This window comes from Urocitellus parryii, chromosome 3 (genome assembly GCF_045843805.1).
Source record: "Urocitellus parryii isolate mUroPar1 chromosome 3, mUroPar1.hap1, whole genome shotgun sequence".
Lineage (NCBI taxonomy): Eukaryota > Metazoa > Chordata > Mammalia > Rodentia > Sciuridae > Urocitellus > Urocitellus parryii.
Window position 1 is genome coordinate 136,599,745 of NC_135533.1, and position 13,984 is coordinate 136,613,728.

General features: G+C 49.8%; 1 protein-coding gene across 2 annotated transcripts in view; it reads left to right on the top strand.

Moving 5' to 3' along the window:
• The window catches only part of Camkk2 (calcium/calmodulin dependent protein kinase kinase 2), a 42,989-nt gene that overhangs the window by 13,942 nt on the left and 15,063 nt on the right, over positions 1-13,984 (top strand). For both annotated transcript variants that reach the window (XM_026386066.2, XM_026386067.2), the window contains exons 2-7: positions 1,509-2,034; positions 7,046-7,093; positions 8,152-8,205; positions 8,822-8,873; positions 9,232-9,365; positions 11,367-11,403. In XM_026386066.2, coding sequence (XP_026241851.2) covers positions 1,567-2,034; positions 7,046-7,093; positions 8,152-8,205; positions 8,822-8,873; positions 9,232-9,365; positions 11,367-11,403 — 793 coding nt within the window. In that variant the 5' untranslated portion in view covers positions 1,509-1,566. The remainder of the gene's footprint in view (positions 1-1,508; positions 2,035-7,045; positions 7,094-8,151; positions 8,206-8,821; positions 8,874-9,231; positions 9,366-11,366; positions 11,404-13,984) is intronic.

The window sequence follows — 13,984 nt, forward strand, 5'->3', positions numbered from 1 at the left end:
AGCCTCTGGGCACACGCCTGGGTTCACTGAGGTTCTTTCCCCAGGAGCTGTGTGTGCCAGTGCTGGGACGAGGCTGTTTCCCTCACTGCTTTTCTCACTGGACTTTCCCTGCCATGTGCCCCCGCTCAGGAGGAAGGACTATTTCACGAGGGCCCAGGGACAGTGCACTGCCACCCTTGCATTTTTCCTGTGTGTGCTCACCGCCAGTGTGGGCGATGAGCATGGCACCGCCACAGCTGTGATGTACTCACTGAGTGCCAGCGGCGCCTGTGACATTTGTCCAGCAGAATTTGTCAAACACATGAACTAAAGGTTAATATTTCTATCCCAGAGACGGAGGGAGCTGGCAGCCTAAGGGAGAGTGTCATTCTCTTTTTTAAAAAATCAAGATAAAAGTTCACATAACATGGAAGTAATCTGTGTGTGTGTGTGTGTGTGTGTGTGTGTGTGTGTGTGTGTGTGGTGGTAGGGATGGAACCCAGAGCCTTGTTCATGCTACACAAGCTTTCTGCCACTGAGCTAAAGCAAACTTCAGGGGCATTTAGCACTTATATAAGATTATGCAGCTGCTGCCTCTGTTTAGATCCAAAACATTTGTCACTCCAAAAGGAAACCCCACCATTCATTAAGCAGCCACTCCTGATTCCTCCCCAGGTTCTCCTCAGCCCTAGGCAACTATTCATTTTTCTGTCTCTATGGATCTGCCTGTTCTAGAAATTTCATATCAATGGAATCATGCAAGTCAAAGTCTTTCGCCACTGGCTTTTTTTTTTTTAATTTTTTTTTGGTATTGGGGTGCTTTTTGCCAGTGAGCTACATCCCAGGGCCATTTTAATTTTTTTTTTTTTTTTTGAGACAGGATCTTGCTAAGTTGCTGAGGCTGGCCTTGAATTTGCAATCCTCCTGCCTCAGCCTCCAACTCCCCTGGCTCACACACCGTTCTCTTGGTGATTGTCCTTTCTCTGATGAGACCCTGACCCCCACTTCTCAGTTGAGCATCATCTGCTGAGGCTAGGCCAGACCAGACAGCTGCTTGTACTTGGACAAATATTTTTCCCTTTCTTGGGCCTCAGTTCCTCAACACAGGGGTATAACAGCAGACTCACAACCTCTGGTGCTATGACATCATACTGATACATGTAAACTGTAAAGTGCTGTCTGGATCATTGCCTTGGGAAGGATGCAGTCAGGTGGAAGTGTTTCATTTGGCCTACCCAGTGTTTAAAAATATTTGAAATAATTAGGAAACAACAATTGGGTAGAGCCAGAAGTAGCTGCCAGCTCTGCAGGGCCCGTGCTCTCTTGGAGGTTACTTGGCTCCTGCAGGAATTGAATTTGGACTCCTTCCTCATGAGGTGCATGAGGAGGGCCTATCAGGAGGAAGTGCAGAGGTCAGATCACATCATGTTTTGCAGGATTTTGTTTTTTTAGGATGTGGATCCAAGGCAGAGGTTAGGCCCCAGCCTGGGCCCCTACGCCCTGCTTTCTGACTCTCTCTTTCTCTGCAGGTGACGCTCTGCCGAATGGGAGAGCCCGGGCCCCTTGGATGAAGTGGCTGCACGCACCATGTCATCATGTGTCACTAGCCAGCTCAGCAGCGACCAGGCCGCCCCCCAGGATGAGCTGGGGGGCGGGGGCGGCAGTAGCGAAAGCCAGAAGCCCTGTGAGGCCCTGCAGGGCCTCTCGTCCTTGAGCATCCACTTGGGCATGGAGTCCTTCATCGTGGTCACCGACTGTGAGCCGGGCGGTGCTGTGGACCTCGGCCTGGCCAGGGACCGGCCCCTGGAGGCCGATGGCCTACAGGCCCCCCTTGACGCTTCGGGGCCCCAGGCCCTGCTCCACCTCTCAGGTCGCAAGCTGTCCCTGCAGGAGCAGTCCCAGGGTGGGCCGGCGGCCAGCAGCAACCTAGACATGAACGGCCGCTGCATCTACCCGTCCCTGCCCTACTCGCCCGTCAGCTCCCCGCAGTCCTCACCGCGGCTGCCCCGGCGGCCCACCGTGGAGTCTCACCACGTCTCCATCACAGGGATGCAGGTGCGTGAGCTGCCACCGCAGTGTCTGGGTCAGCTGGGCATCCCAGGAGGATCCCGTGCAACCATGGAGCTGGAGGGAACCCCAGGAAACTGGCAGGGTGGCGAGGAATGAGTCTGCCTTGGAAGGAAGAAAGTCCGCAAAGGCACGTGGGCAGCGGCCTTGACGCTTCGGGGAGCCCTGGGCACACGCAGCCCAGCAGCCTCAATGCCCAGCCTAGGGTGAGGGAGCCCCAAATGCTCTGCTCAGGCTGCCATCCGTCCTTGTGAGGAACACTGGGGTGGGAGGCCACCTGTGTGAGGGTGACCAGAGCATCTCCAGAGCCAGGGGGTCTCTGCCAAGAGAGGCAAGGGCTGGGGGTGCTGGGGTCCCCTCCAGAGCAGCCCAGCCCTCTCTCCTGTGGCCCTGCCTTCTCTTCTTCATGTGCTCCTCAGCCTCTCATGACCTGTGTGTTTCTCTGGTTGTTACTGCCTGTCTCCCCCAGGCTGGAGCTGCGGCTCCCCAAGAGCTGCCTCCACACCGCTGGGTCCTCAGCAGCTGGCCCAGGCACTGGTGCACAGGAGGAACTTGAACATAGCATATTAAGAAGGAATGAGGGGCTGGGGATGTAGTCAGTTGGTAGAGTGCTTGCCTCACATGCACAAGGCCCTGGGTTTGATCCCCAGCACCACACACACACACACACACACACACACACACACACATACAAAAAAAAAAGAATGAAAGCTGGGTATGGTGACAGTGCTTGTAATCCTAGTGACTTGTGAGACTCAGGCAGGAGGCCAGTCCAGGCAACTTAGTGGGACCCTGTCTCAAACAGTTAACAAGTGCTGGGATATAGTTCAGTGGTAGAACACTCCTGGGTTCAATCCCTACTATAAAATATATATTTTTTAAAATTTATTTTTTAGTTTTAGGTGGACACAATATCTTTATTTTTATGTGGTGCTGAGAATCAAACCCAGTGCCTCATGCATGCAAGGCGAGCACGCTACCACTTGAGCCACATCCCCAGCCCCCCTACTATAAAATATTAACAATAATAATTGAATTAGAAGAAAACTCTTAATTGGCTGGTTTTAAAGGAGCAACCTGGCTATAGGGACTGCATTTTGAAGGCAAGGTAGAGCTTCCATAATTGGACATGTGTACATAGAAAGGTCAGTGTAGGGAAGTCTGCACCCTGAGCAAAGGCCGCGGGGTGGAAGGTATGGTGGGGGGAGTGAGGGGTTTAGTTAGCTGGAGTATAAGGCCAATGATGAGGGGTGCCATGCTACAGACACTCCCCTTCCCGGAACAGTGGTTTTAAGTGGCTTTAACAGTGCATGTTTATCATGCAGAATAAATCTGGTGCCAGGCATTCGGGGACTTGGTGTGGTGGTTCTGTGGTGGTGGCCTCTGCCTTCACAGCTGTGTTCCAGGCAGGAAGAGGGAGCTGGGGAGAAGGGCAGAAAGTGGCTGCCTCCTAAGGTAGTCCTCTTTCCTGCAAGTTCTATCCACCAACTCCTGCCTGTCTCCCGCTGGCCAGAACACAGCCACGCAGCCACCCTAAGATGTAATAAGCTGGAAGTGAAGTTTGCCAGATGGGACATTGCCTCCCAGAGGTCTGTTTAGAAGGAGAAAGGGGAAAACTAGTATTTGGTGGACAACTAAGTGCCTTGTGCAAGGTCAGAGTTTTAGGGGCCTTTGAAGGCCAGGCCATGGAGTCAGCCTGCAGCCATGAAGTGGCAGGAAGCCAGGGCTGGACTGTTGGAACTGCCCGTCACATCCCTCCAGGGCTCAGGGGAATGAAAGCAGCACAGGAGAGGAAGCTGGAAGCAGCCTGAGCTTCCATCCTTGGGAGGGGCTCCACGAGCCCTGGAGGTGACTTGCAGGCCAGAAACCAGGACCATCTCAGGACCCTCTCAGTGAGAGAGAAAAGGAAGTTGAGAAATGGGGTACTACCATGCCACTATTTATGGCCCCAGCTCCTCCCTGAGGCAATACTCTGTTTTCTACAGGGCATCTTACCAAAAAAAGGCCTGCAAATTTGGATGCGGAACTTGTATCAAGGTTTGGGAAAAGGCTTAGAATCATGGGGGAGGGAAGTGAAGGGTAAAATAAAAAACTGCACGTTTCAAATGAACAAAAATTAGTTTTGAGCCAGGTGAGATGGTACATGCCTGTAATCCCCGCAGCTCAGGAAGCTGAGGCAGGAGGATCTTGAGCAATTTACCCAGGCCCTAAGAAACTTAGTGAGACCCTGTCTCTAAAATAAAATACAAAAATAGTCTGGGGATGTGGCTCAGAGGTTAAATGTCCCTGGGTTTAATCCCTGGTACCCCCCAAAAAAATTTAGTTTTGATACATGACTTCACCTATGAAACCATCAGCACAACCAGTCATTTGGGCTTCTCTAACATGCCCTGCAACCGTCCCTTCCTGACTTCTCATTTCCCAGGTAGCTGCTGATCTGCTCTTTTATCACTAGAGATTAATTTGCAAGTTCTATAATTTTATAGAGGTGGGATCATTTAGTATGCATCCTTTTTTTTTTTTAAGCTTAGTTTTTTTGTAATTTATCCATGTTGCTCTGTATAGTGACGGTCCCCATAGCTGCAGATTCAGTCAACCTGGGGTAGAAGATATGTGTAAAGAAAAAAGTACATCTGCACTCAGTGTGTTACCACCCCCTACTCGTCATTATTTCCTGAGCAATACCACATGACAGCTACTTCCATAGCATTTACATTGCATTAAACATATAAGCAACCTGGAGATGATTTAAAGCATAAGAGGGAGGTTACATGCAAAAGCTGTGCCATTTATGCAGGGTACTTCTGCATCTGCAGATTTCAGTTTCTGCAGGGGGTCCTGGAATCAATCTCCTGTGGGTAAGAGGGGACAGCTGGATCAGTTGTGCCTTTTTATGCAGAATCCTTCCATCATATGAATGAGGCACAGTTTGTCCATTCACCTGTTGATGGACTTTTGGGTTACTTCCAGTTTTTGAGCATTACCAATGAAGCATGTTTTCATTTCCCCTGGGTAAATGACCAGGAGCAGCATGGCAGGGTCATATGGTAGGTGTGTGTTAAGAAACCGCCAAATGCTAAGGCTTTTGTCTGTCCTGCATTCTTGTTGAGCCTTGGTCTGCTCAGTTTTGATTTTTGCCAGCCTCTCCCTATGCCTTTTGTGTGTATTGCCCTGGTGACTAATAGTCTTTTCATGTGCTTATTGACCACTTGTTTTATTTTTCTTTGGGGAAATTTCTGTTCGAACTTTTGCCCATTTTTTAATTGGGTTGTTGGACTTACTATTATTGAGTCATAGAGTTTAGTTTGCTTGTTTTCCTGTGCTGGGAGTGAACAGAGGGCGTCGTCACTGTAGGCAAGCACTCTACCACTGAGCCGCATCCCCAGTCCAGGATCCAGAGTTCTTTTATTTTTTAATTTTCTTTTATTTTTTTTATTATTAGTTGTTTAAAACATTACAAAGCTTTTGACATATCATATTTCATACATTTGATTCAAGCAGATTATGAACTCCCATTTTTACCCCGGATACATATTGCAGATTCACATCGGTTCCACATTCCACTTTTTTACATACTGCCATATTAGTGTCTGTTGTATTCTGCTGCCCTTCCAATCCTCTACTATCCCCCCTCCTCACCCTCCCCTCTCCTCCCATCTTCTCTGTCTACCCCATCTACTGTAATTCATTTCTCTCTCTCGTTTTTTTTCCCCTTTCCCCTCACTTCCTCTTATATGTAATTTTGTATAACAATGAGGGTCTCCTTCCTTTACCATGCAATTTCCCTTCTCTCTCTCTTTCCCTCCCCCCAGAGTTCTTTTATTTTGGATTTCATTTCTTGTCTAATGTATGTGTGATGAATCCTCTCAGCCAGTGTGGGCCTTGGCTTTTCTTTTTCTCCAACCCCCCCTCCCCCCCAGTTCTGGGGATAGAAATCAGGGCCTCACACATGCTCAGTGCTCTCCCACTGAGCTACACCACCAGACCTTTTAAAATAGTGTCTTGAGGTACAAAAGTTTTGACTTTGGTGAAGTCAAAAGTATCATTTGTTTGCTTTTGGGTTTTGTACTTTTTGTGTATGATCTAAGAAACCTTTGTCTACCTCCAAGTTTGCAGAGATTTTTTTTACCCCTTTGTATTTTTGCATGACAATGTAGGCATGATTACTTCTTTCTTTTTTTTTTTTTTTTTTAAAAGAGAGAGTGAGAGAGGAGAGAAAGAGAGAGATAATTTTTAATATTTATTTTTTAGTTCTCGGCGGACACAACATCTTTGTTGGTTTGTGGTGCTGAGGATCGAACCCGGGCCGCACGCATGCCAGGCGAGCGCGCCACCGCTTGAGCCACATCCCCAGCCCCGATTACTTCTTTCTTTATTTTAAAAAATATTTTTTAGTTGTCATTGGGTCTTTATTTTATTAATTTATATGTGGTGCTGAGAATCTAACCCAGTCCTTCACATATGCTAGGCGAGCACTCTACCACTGAACCCAACCCCAGCTCGCATGATTATTTCTTTTAAGTTGCTGAGGCTGGCCTCAAATTTGCAATCCTCTTGCCTTAGCCTCCTGAGTCAGTGGGGTTACAGGCATGTGCTACTGCACCTGACACATGAATACTTTTTAAATTTAAAATTTACTTTTTGAAAGTGTGAACGATCTTATAAAAATAGATATAAAGACTGCATATTATATGCTTTCTCCCCCACCTTTTTTTGTGTGGGTGGTTTGGGGATCCAACCCAGGGCCCTGCTGAATAAACATGTGCTCTCCCACTGAGCTGCACCCTCCAGCCCTTTGTGATCACAGTTGGACAAAGCACAGCAATGAGGAAGATCTGTGTCAGGACAGAGGTCATTCTGAAGAAGGGACACTGCCTGGGAGGTGCTTCTGAGGAGCTGGGAGTTTTTATTTTCTTGATTTGGGTCCTGGTTTTGTGTGTGGGGGGTTCAGTTTGTGGAAAATGTATCTGTTACAAATTTTAAATTACTTACTTTCTAGGACTGTGTGCAGCTGAATCAGTACACATTGAAGGATGAAATTGGAAAGGTAAATACCCCAGGAGTTGGGCTGGCTTTCCACCTTGTCCAGGGACTTTCAGACACTGTGGAAGGAGCTTATTGGAGCTGGGAGCGGAGAGAGGAGTCTTTGGAGGCAAGGCTGATGGGGGCTTCTACTAATAGGAGCAACCAACTGGACAGAGAAAAGATGGCTCCCGTCATTTATTTAAGGGGGTACAACAAAGGCAGGGATAAGGTTTCAAGAGCGGAGTCTTGCCTGTGATGTCTCAGTCAGGTTTATTGACATCTTGGCAGGCCACACCCATCTCAGATTCTGTGTGGGATCTCTGACAGAGTTTGAGGGGGAAGTGCACCTGCGTCAGGCTCACAGTCCCTGTGGGGGTGCCACGGGAGTTTCCCAATGCCAGACTTATCCCCTCATTAGGCTACTGTGTGCAACATAGCCCCCACTCAGCCCATGGATGGCAGTCTAGTGTATTTTTTTAATGGTCTAGTATTTCTATTTTTGTATATTAAAATTAAATGTTTCTGCAAAAGCTCAGAAAGCTTCCAGAGCAATGCCATATTGCTGTGCTGATCGTATGCATCCATTAGTAGATTTTTACCCCCTGAAGTTACTCTCACATCTGTATTTTTCTTTTGTTTCAGCCAAAGAGCAGTATTTTTACAGGGTCAAAAGCTCAAATGCCAGGAGAGAATGAGTCAGTAATATAAGTGGGCGTGGATATGAGATGGAAGATACTAGTGAGCAGTGAGGATTGTGGCAAAGCATTAAATTATGGAAATGAGGGCTCCTGAGCAAGGCAGGCTAGGTATGAAAGTAGGAAATAGTGAAATCAATGATGAACATTAGCGAAATGATATCTACATGTGGTTAGACCTCCCAGCTTTTTTCAAAAGAAGCCAGAAATGTGGGTTTTTAATATCAAATCTTTTCAAATATTGTCAACTAAATTCAAACTTTGTAGAAACTGCAGATCCAACAAAATACAGTTTCAGGGTGTTTGACCAATAGGCAGTGGTTTGCAGCCTGTGTGTCAGGGTCCTCATTGTGCAGCTGTGTCACTGGCATCTCCCTTTATCCAGGGCTCCTATGGTGTGGTCAAGCTGGCCTACAATGAGAACGACAACACGTACTATGTGAGTACCCACACTCCCCTCCCCGGGCCCCTCCTTATCCAATGCAAAGCCCTCTTTCCAGCGCTCACTTTCCTGGAAGGTGGACAGATCTGTGGGCTCATCTTCTTCGTAGCACCTTAGGGAGGAAGCAGGGTGCCCGTTGGACAGAGGGCAAGATGGGAAGGTGAAGTAATGCAGCTTCTGCCTCCTCCGTGGCACTGAGAAAAGGGCAGTAGCTGGGCAAATTGCCCCTGTGGAGGTGGTCCAATGTGGGTTCACACCTGGCTCTAGCGGGTGCCAAGTATGTGCCCTTGGCAAGGGGTGCTCCTTGGCACCTCAGTTCCCCCGTGTAGAGCATCCAGTGACGTCCTTCCTCAGCCCGTCTCACCGTCCCTGCAGCCCACTCACATTTGGATTCAGGGGCAGAGAGTCAAAGGCTTGAGGTTTTCCAGCTGTGTTCTGGGTCCAGCCTCCTTGGAACCCAGGGCTGCTTGGCCCCTGTGTTGATGGGGAGCTCACTGCCTTGTCCCGAGGCTGTCGTGGTGCCAGGAGGTCTGCCAGGCCTGGGGTGGAGGGAGCCTTTCCTCACGTTTGCTCCTTGCTGCTTTAACTGGACCTGGGGCCTTTTCTTCTGCAGGCGATGAAGGTGCTGTCCAAGAAGAAGCTGATCCGACAGGCTGGCTTTCCACGTGAGTGCGGTGGGCGGGGCCTTCACCCTGTGGTGGCCGCTGGGGCGAGGAAGGACCCTCCCTCCCCAGAGTTTCCCCTGAGGACAGTGCCAGGCCTCCTGCAGACATTCTGTGTTCACTTTCATTTAAGAATGTTTACTGAAGTGACGCAGGTGTTGTTCCCGTGAGCTTTTCCACACTGTGGCGTGATGGGTGCTTTGTCGCTGAGTCTTCACCAGCATTCACTGCAGGGCCCCTGGTGGCAGCAGCTGCTCCCACCCTGCTAAGTTCTACCTTTGCGCCCCCCCCCCAAACAGCTGCCCTCTGCAGGGGGGAGTCTCTCTGCCCTGACCTAGGCTGCCTTTGTGTCTCCTTGCAGGTCGCCCCCCACCCCGAGGCACCCGTCCTGCCCCTGGAGGTTGCATCCAGCCCCGGGGCCCCATTGAGCAGGTGTACCAGGAAATCGCCATCCTGAAGAAGCTGGACCACCCCAACGTGGTGAAGCTGGTGGAGGTGAGGTGGGGTGTGGAGGACGGAGGCATGGAGGTCCTGCCTTGCTTTGTGAATACCCAGATGCTTCGAAGCCACCGGTTTCCAGGGCGAGCCAGGTCGCACCACCTGGCACTGCAGAGCCAAGTGGTCTTTTGCTTCAGGTTCCCTAACTGTTGTTACTTTGTGTCACTGTCACCCCTCCTTATTCCCATTTTACAGATGGAGATGTTGAGGTCAAGGGCCACTCAGGTTTGCCTTCGCTCACTCCTGTGGGTGGTTGTGGTACAGAAGCAGAAACACATATGCTATAAATTCCAAGAAAACCTTATTTACAAAAACAGATTCAGGCTGCATTTGGCCTGCAGGCTGACGTTTGCCAACCCCTGCTGCAGTCAGCAGTACTTACAATCTTAATCTCAAGACTCCTTTATGCTCTTAAAGATGATTGAAAGGCCCAAATGACTGTGGCCTATGCAGGTTGTATTTATTCATATTACTTCTAAGAATATAAACTGAGACATTTAAAAATTATTTATTGATTGATTTAAAAACAGCAATAATGTTGCCATGTGCTCTGGTGCATGCCTGTAATCACAGCAACTTGGGAGGCTGAGGCAGGAGGATTACAAGGTTGAGGTCCCTGGGGAGCACATCCCTGCCTTTGGTGTGTGGGAGGCCACTGCCATACCTTGTCCAGGACCTACAGACCCTAAACCCTAGGTGGGCAAGGCCCGGGTCTGACTTGCCCACAGGGAGGGGCGTAGGGCTCCTGATGGGCAGCCCAGCTCTGCCTGGGCACACCTTTCCCAAGCCTGTTGGTGATTCTCGGTGGCTGGAGAATGTGGGAAGAGGTGGGAGGCCTAGTCTGTCCAAGGAGAGAAATGGCAGCTGCAGGTCACTCCCTCCATCATGGCTTCCAAGCTTCATGCTCTCGACTCCCTGATGCTGGAATTGGCCATCTTAGAGGAAGTTCCAGGGGCAGTTGGTTTGCAAGTGGCCCTGAGTCCTGGCAAAGTCTCCCTTCTCCCTAGTGTCCTGTGGTATCTGGTCTGTTGGCTTGTTTATTCCTGAGGTGTCCCTGAGCACCTCCTGTGTGCCCAGCCCTGCCTCAGACACCACTGACATAATGGAGGTGGTTACCCCTGTGCTGTCCATTGGTGAGAGGCAGTTCTGGACAGGGAAATGTCATTTCCTGCTGGGGTAGGGAGGGACAGGGCCACCTCATGGAGGTGCCACTAGAGCCAGATGGGCTCTGAATTTCATCTTGAAGACCAGTCTCTGTCTCTCCTAGGAGATGGGCTGGATTCTCACCCACATGTGCCAGAGGAGGCTTTGCCTCTCCCTGTGGTCACCTCCTTTCTGGGTGCTTGGGAACCTCGAGGACTGGGCTGGGGGTGCTTACTTTCCACTCTTTGGATCTCATGCTCTGAGGAGTCCTCTTGGGCCTTCCATCTTTTTTTTTTTTTTTTTTTTTTTTGGAAGGAGGAGGAAGAAAGGAGGGGGAGAGAGAGGGAAAGGAAGGGAGGGAGAGGGAGGGAGGGAGAGAGAGAGGGAGAGGGAGGGAAAGAGGGAGATAGGGAGAGAAGGAGAGGGGGGAGGGAGAGAGGCAGAGGGAGAGAGGGAGAGGGAGGGAGAGAGAGGGAGGGAGGGAGAGAGAGGCAGGGGGAGGGAGAGAGAGGCAGGGGGAGGGAGAGAGAGGGAGGGAGAGAGAGGCAGAGGGAGGGAGAGAGAGGGAGAGGGAGGGAGGGAGAGAGAGGCAGGGGGAGGGAGGGAGAGAGGCAGAGGGAGGGAGGGAGAGAGGAAGAGGGAGGGAGGGAGAGAGAGGCAGGGGGAGGGAGAGAGAGGCAGAGGGAGGGAGGGAGAGAGGAAGAGGGGAGAGAGGGAGACAGAGAAAGAGGGAGGGGGCCTTCCATCTTGATTAGGAAGAGGGACCCTCACATGCCTCCTCCCTGCTCATGTCGGTTCTCTCTGTCCTCTCCTCTACTTCGTGTCCTGGCCTGTTCCTGGTGGCTGTGCCAATAGGTCCTGGATGACCCCAATGAGGACCATCTGTACATGGGTAAGAGACCCCTCTCCTTCTGCTGCTCTCACTCAGGCAACCGCACCTGCCAATGTCCAGGCGTCCTTTCAAGGCAGCCAGGGCCCAGCCATGGCCCAGTCACATCTGACCAAAGGCAGCTTCTCCTTTCCTGGTCCAGCTGGGCCCCGAAGTGAGCCCTACAGAAGGCCACACCCCGAGTTCAAAGTGAAGCTGTTGTAGTCAGGGAAGACAGTGTAGAGAGAGTGGTGGGCAGGCCACCTCATGTAGGAGATGACCGCTCAGCATTTGAGTGTCAAGGACATAGCCCTGTAACCTTTGGAGAATAGCATTCCAGACTGAGGGACCAGCCATGGGAAGGCCCTGAGGCTACAGGAGATTAATATTGTTCAAGGAAAACATGGCTGAGTCTGAGTAGAGCAGGGAGAGGCCAGGGTGGGACACCTGGGGCCTTAGCCAGGGGCACCAAAGGTTTTGAGCACTGGACATAGAAATAAAAGGACTCAGGTGTGTCCTCAGAGACCCCATTAAAGAAAAAGAAAAAAAAAAACAGGACATGAGCCAGCCCTGTCAGCTCTCCTAAATGCTGATGAGGGAGGAAGGACAGGACCCACCGAGACCTGTCAGCAGACTGTCAGGCCCAGGGGCATGGACTGACAGGCCTTGTATCCAGGAACTCCTGGCTGGGGTGGGCCCAGATGAGCCTGTGCATTCTGAGTGCACAAGAGGACAGCCTGGGGAGTGGCTGAGGAGGTGAGGGCAGTGGAGGTGGCAGGCCTGCCACCTGGATGGCCACACAGTGACCCTGGGCTACACAGGGTGTGCTCATAAAGTAATGAGTCTGGTTTGAAGACAGAGCTCAGGGTGTGACTTCCCCTAAGGCAGCAGCCCTTCAGTTCCAAGGATGCTGTTCTTGCCTAGGACATTTTTTTCTTTCCTCATTTGCCCTCCCCAGGTTTTTATTATGAGAATGCTTGGCCTAAGAGAAGGCGGTGTAGCTCAGCCTACAGAGAAGGCAGTGTAGTTTGGTGAATCACTGTCTACATAGCCCCAGGTTCAGCAGTTGACTTTATCTACCCTGCTGTCTTCCAACCATCTCTGTCTCTTTATTTTGCCAAACCATTCAAAAATAAAGTAGCAGACACCTCAGGACTCCAGTCCCTGCATACTTCAGTGTGCATCTCAAAGTAAGGACATTCTTGTACATGTCCCAGAACCAAATGGAATTATCCCTGTTCCTTGAGAGCATCTAATGTGGCCCAAATTTGAATCTTACAACTTTTTAAAGACTTCCTTTGGAAACAATTTAGACGCTGGGTGCAGTGGTACGCTCCTGTAATGCTTGCTAACTTGGGAGGCTGAGGAGGGAGAATTGCAAGTTCAAGGCCTGCCTGGGTGACTTAACAAGACCCTGTCTCAAAAAATAAAAAGGAACTGGGTGTGTAGCTCAGTGGTAGAGCAACCCTAGGTTCAATCCCCAGGACCAAACAAACAAAAAGCATATGAGATAATTTTGGGTGCCACATAGAAAACATTTAAAAAACTTTTTTTTTTTTGCATTTAATTTAAAACTCTATAGGAAAAACTATAACCAATAAACTAAACTCATGATTTCATGAATGTTATTACTTACAACAACCTCAAAAAATTAAAAACTAAGTTAATTAAAAAAAAGTTAAATATGTAATCATTTACATAGCATATGTATTTGGCCAAGTTGTACACCTAGTAAGTGATCGAGTGCAGGTCAGGGAAATAGGACAGAGTCGTTTGTGCCTAGAATGGTGCCCCTGGTGTAATTTTCTCAGACCCAACTCCAAATGGCTTTGGGCTGTTTCTGAGGAGATCATTTGTTCATTCAGTAAACATTGCAATTTGTCAGGAACAAACTCAAAACTCCTCATCCTTGGCATTTACCTAAGTGTTACGTGTAGGCCTTAAAGGTGACAACACTATAAAAAAATAACAAATGCTTAGCAGGGTGAGGGGAGCTGGGAGTTCCAGGTCAGGGGGATGGGAACTCAAATGGCTTCTGAGGGGACATTTAGGCAGGACAGTGGGGACCAGGTGTCAGAGGGCATTTTATACCATTGTAAGAATGATGGTGCATACCTCTAATCCCAGCAGCTCGGGAGGCTGGGACGGGAGGATTGTGAGTTCAAAGCTAGCTTTAGCAATTTAGCAAGGCCCTAAACAACTTAGTGAGACCCTGTCTCTAAATAGAATATAAAAAAAGGGCTAGATGTAGCTCAGTGGCTAAGTGCCCCTGGTAACAAAAAACAACAACAAAAATGGCTTTGACTCTGAGCTCTTAGCAGGGAGGGTGCCATTGTGGGGTTTTGAGCAGACTGGAGAGAGGAATGGGTACAGAGTGTGGCCCAAGCATCACAGAGGAGTTTCCCAGGCTGTGTGAGGCGGCAGCGCCACCGAGGCCACAGAGGGAGAGAAGCCATGCTAGCTCAGGCTGTCGAGCAGTTGGGAAAATTCCCACGAGGTTACTTTTACTTTCCAGCTACGGCCGTGCGTGCTGAGGAGACGGGCCAGATGATAGGTTTCAAGAAGGGACTTGAACCACAGGTCTGACCTTCAAAAGGTAGACTGT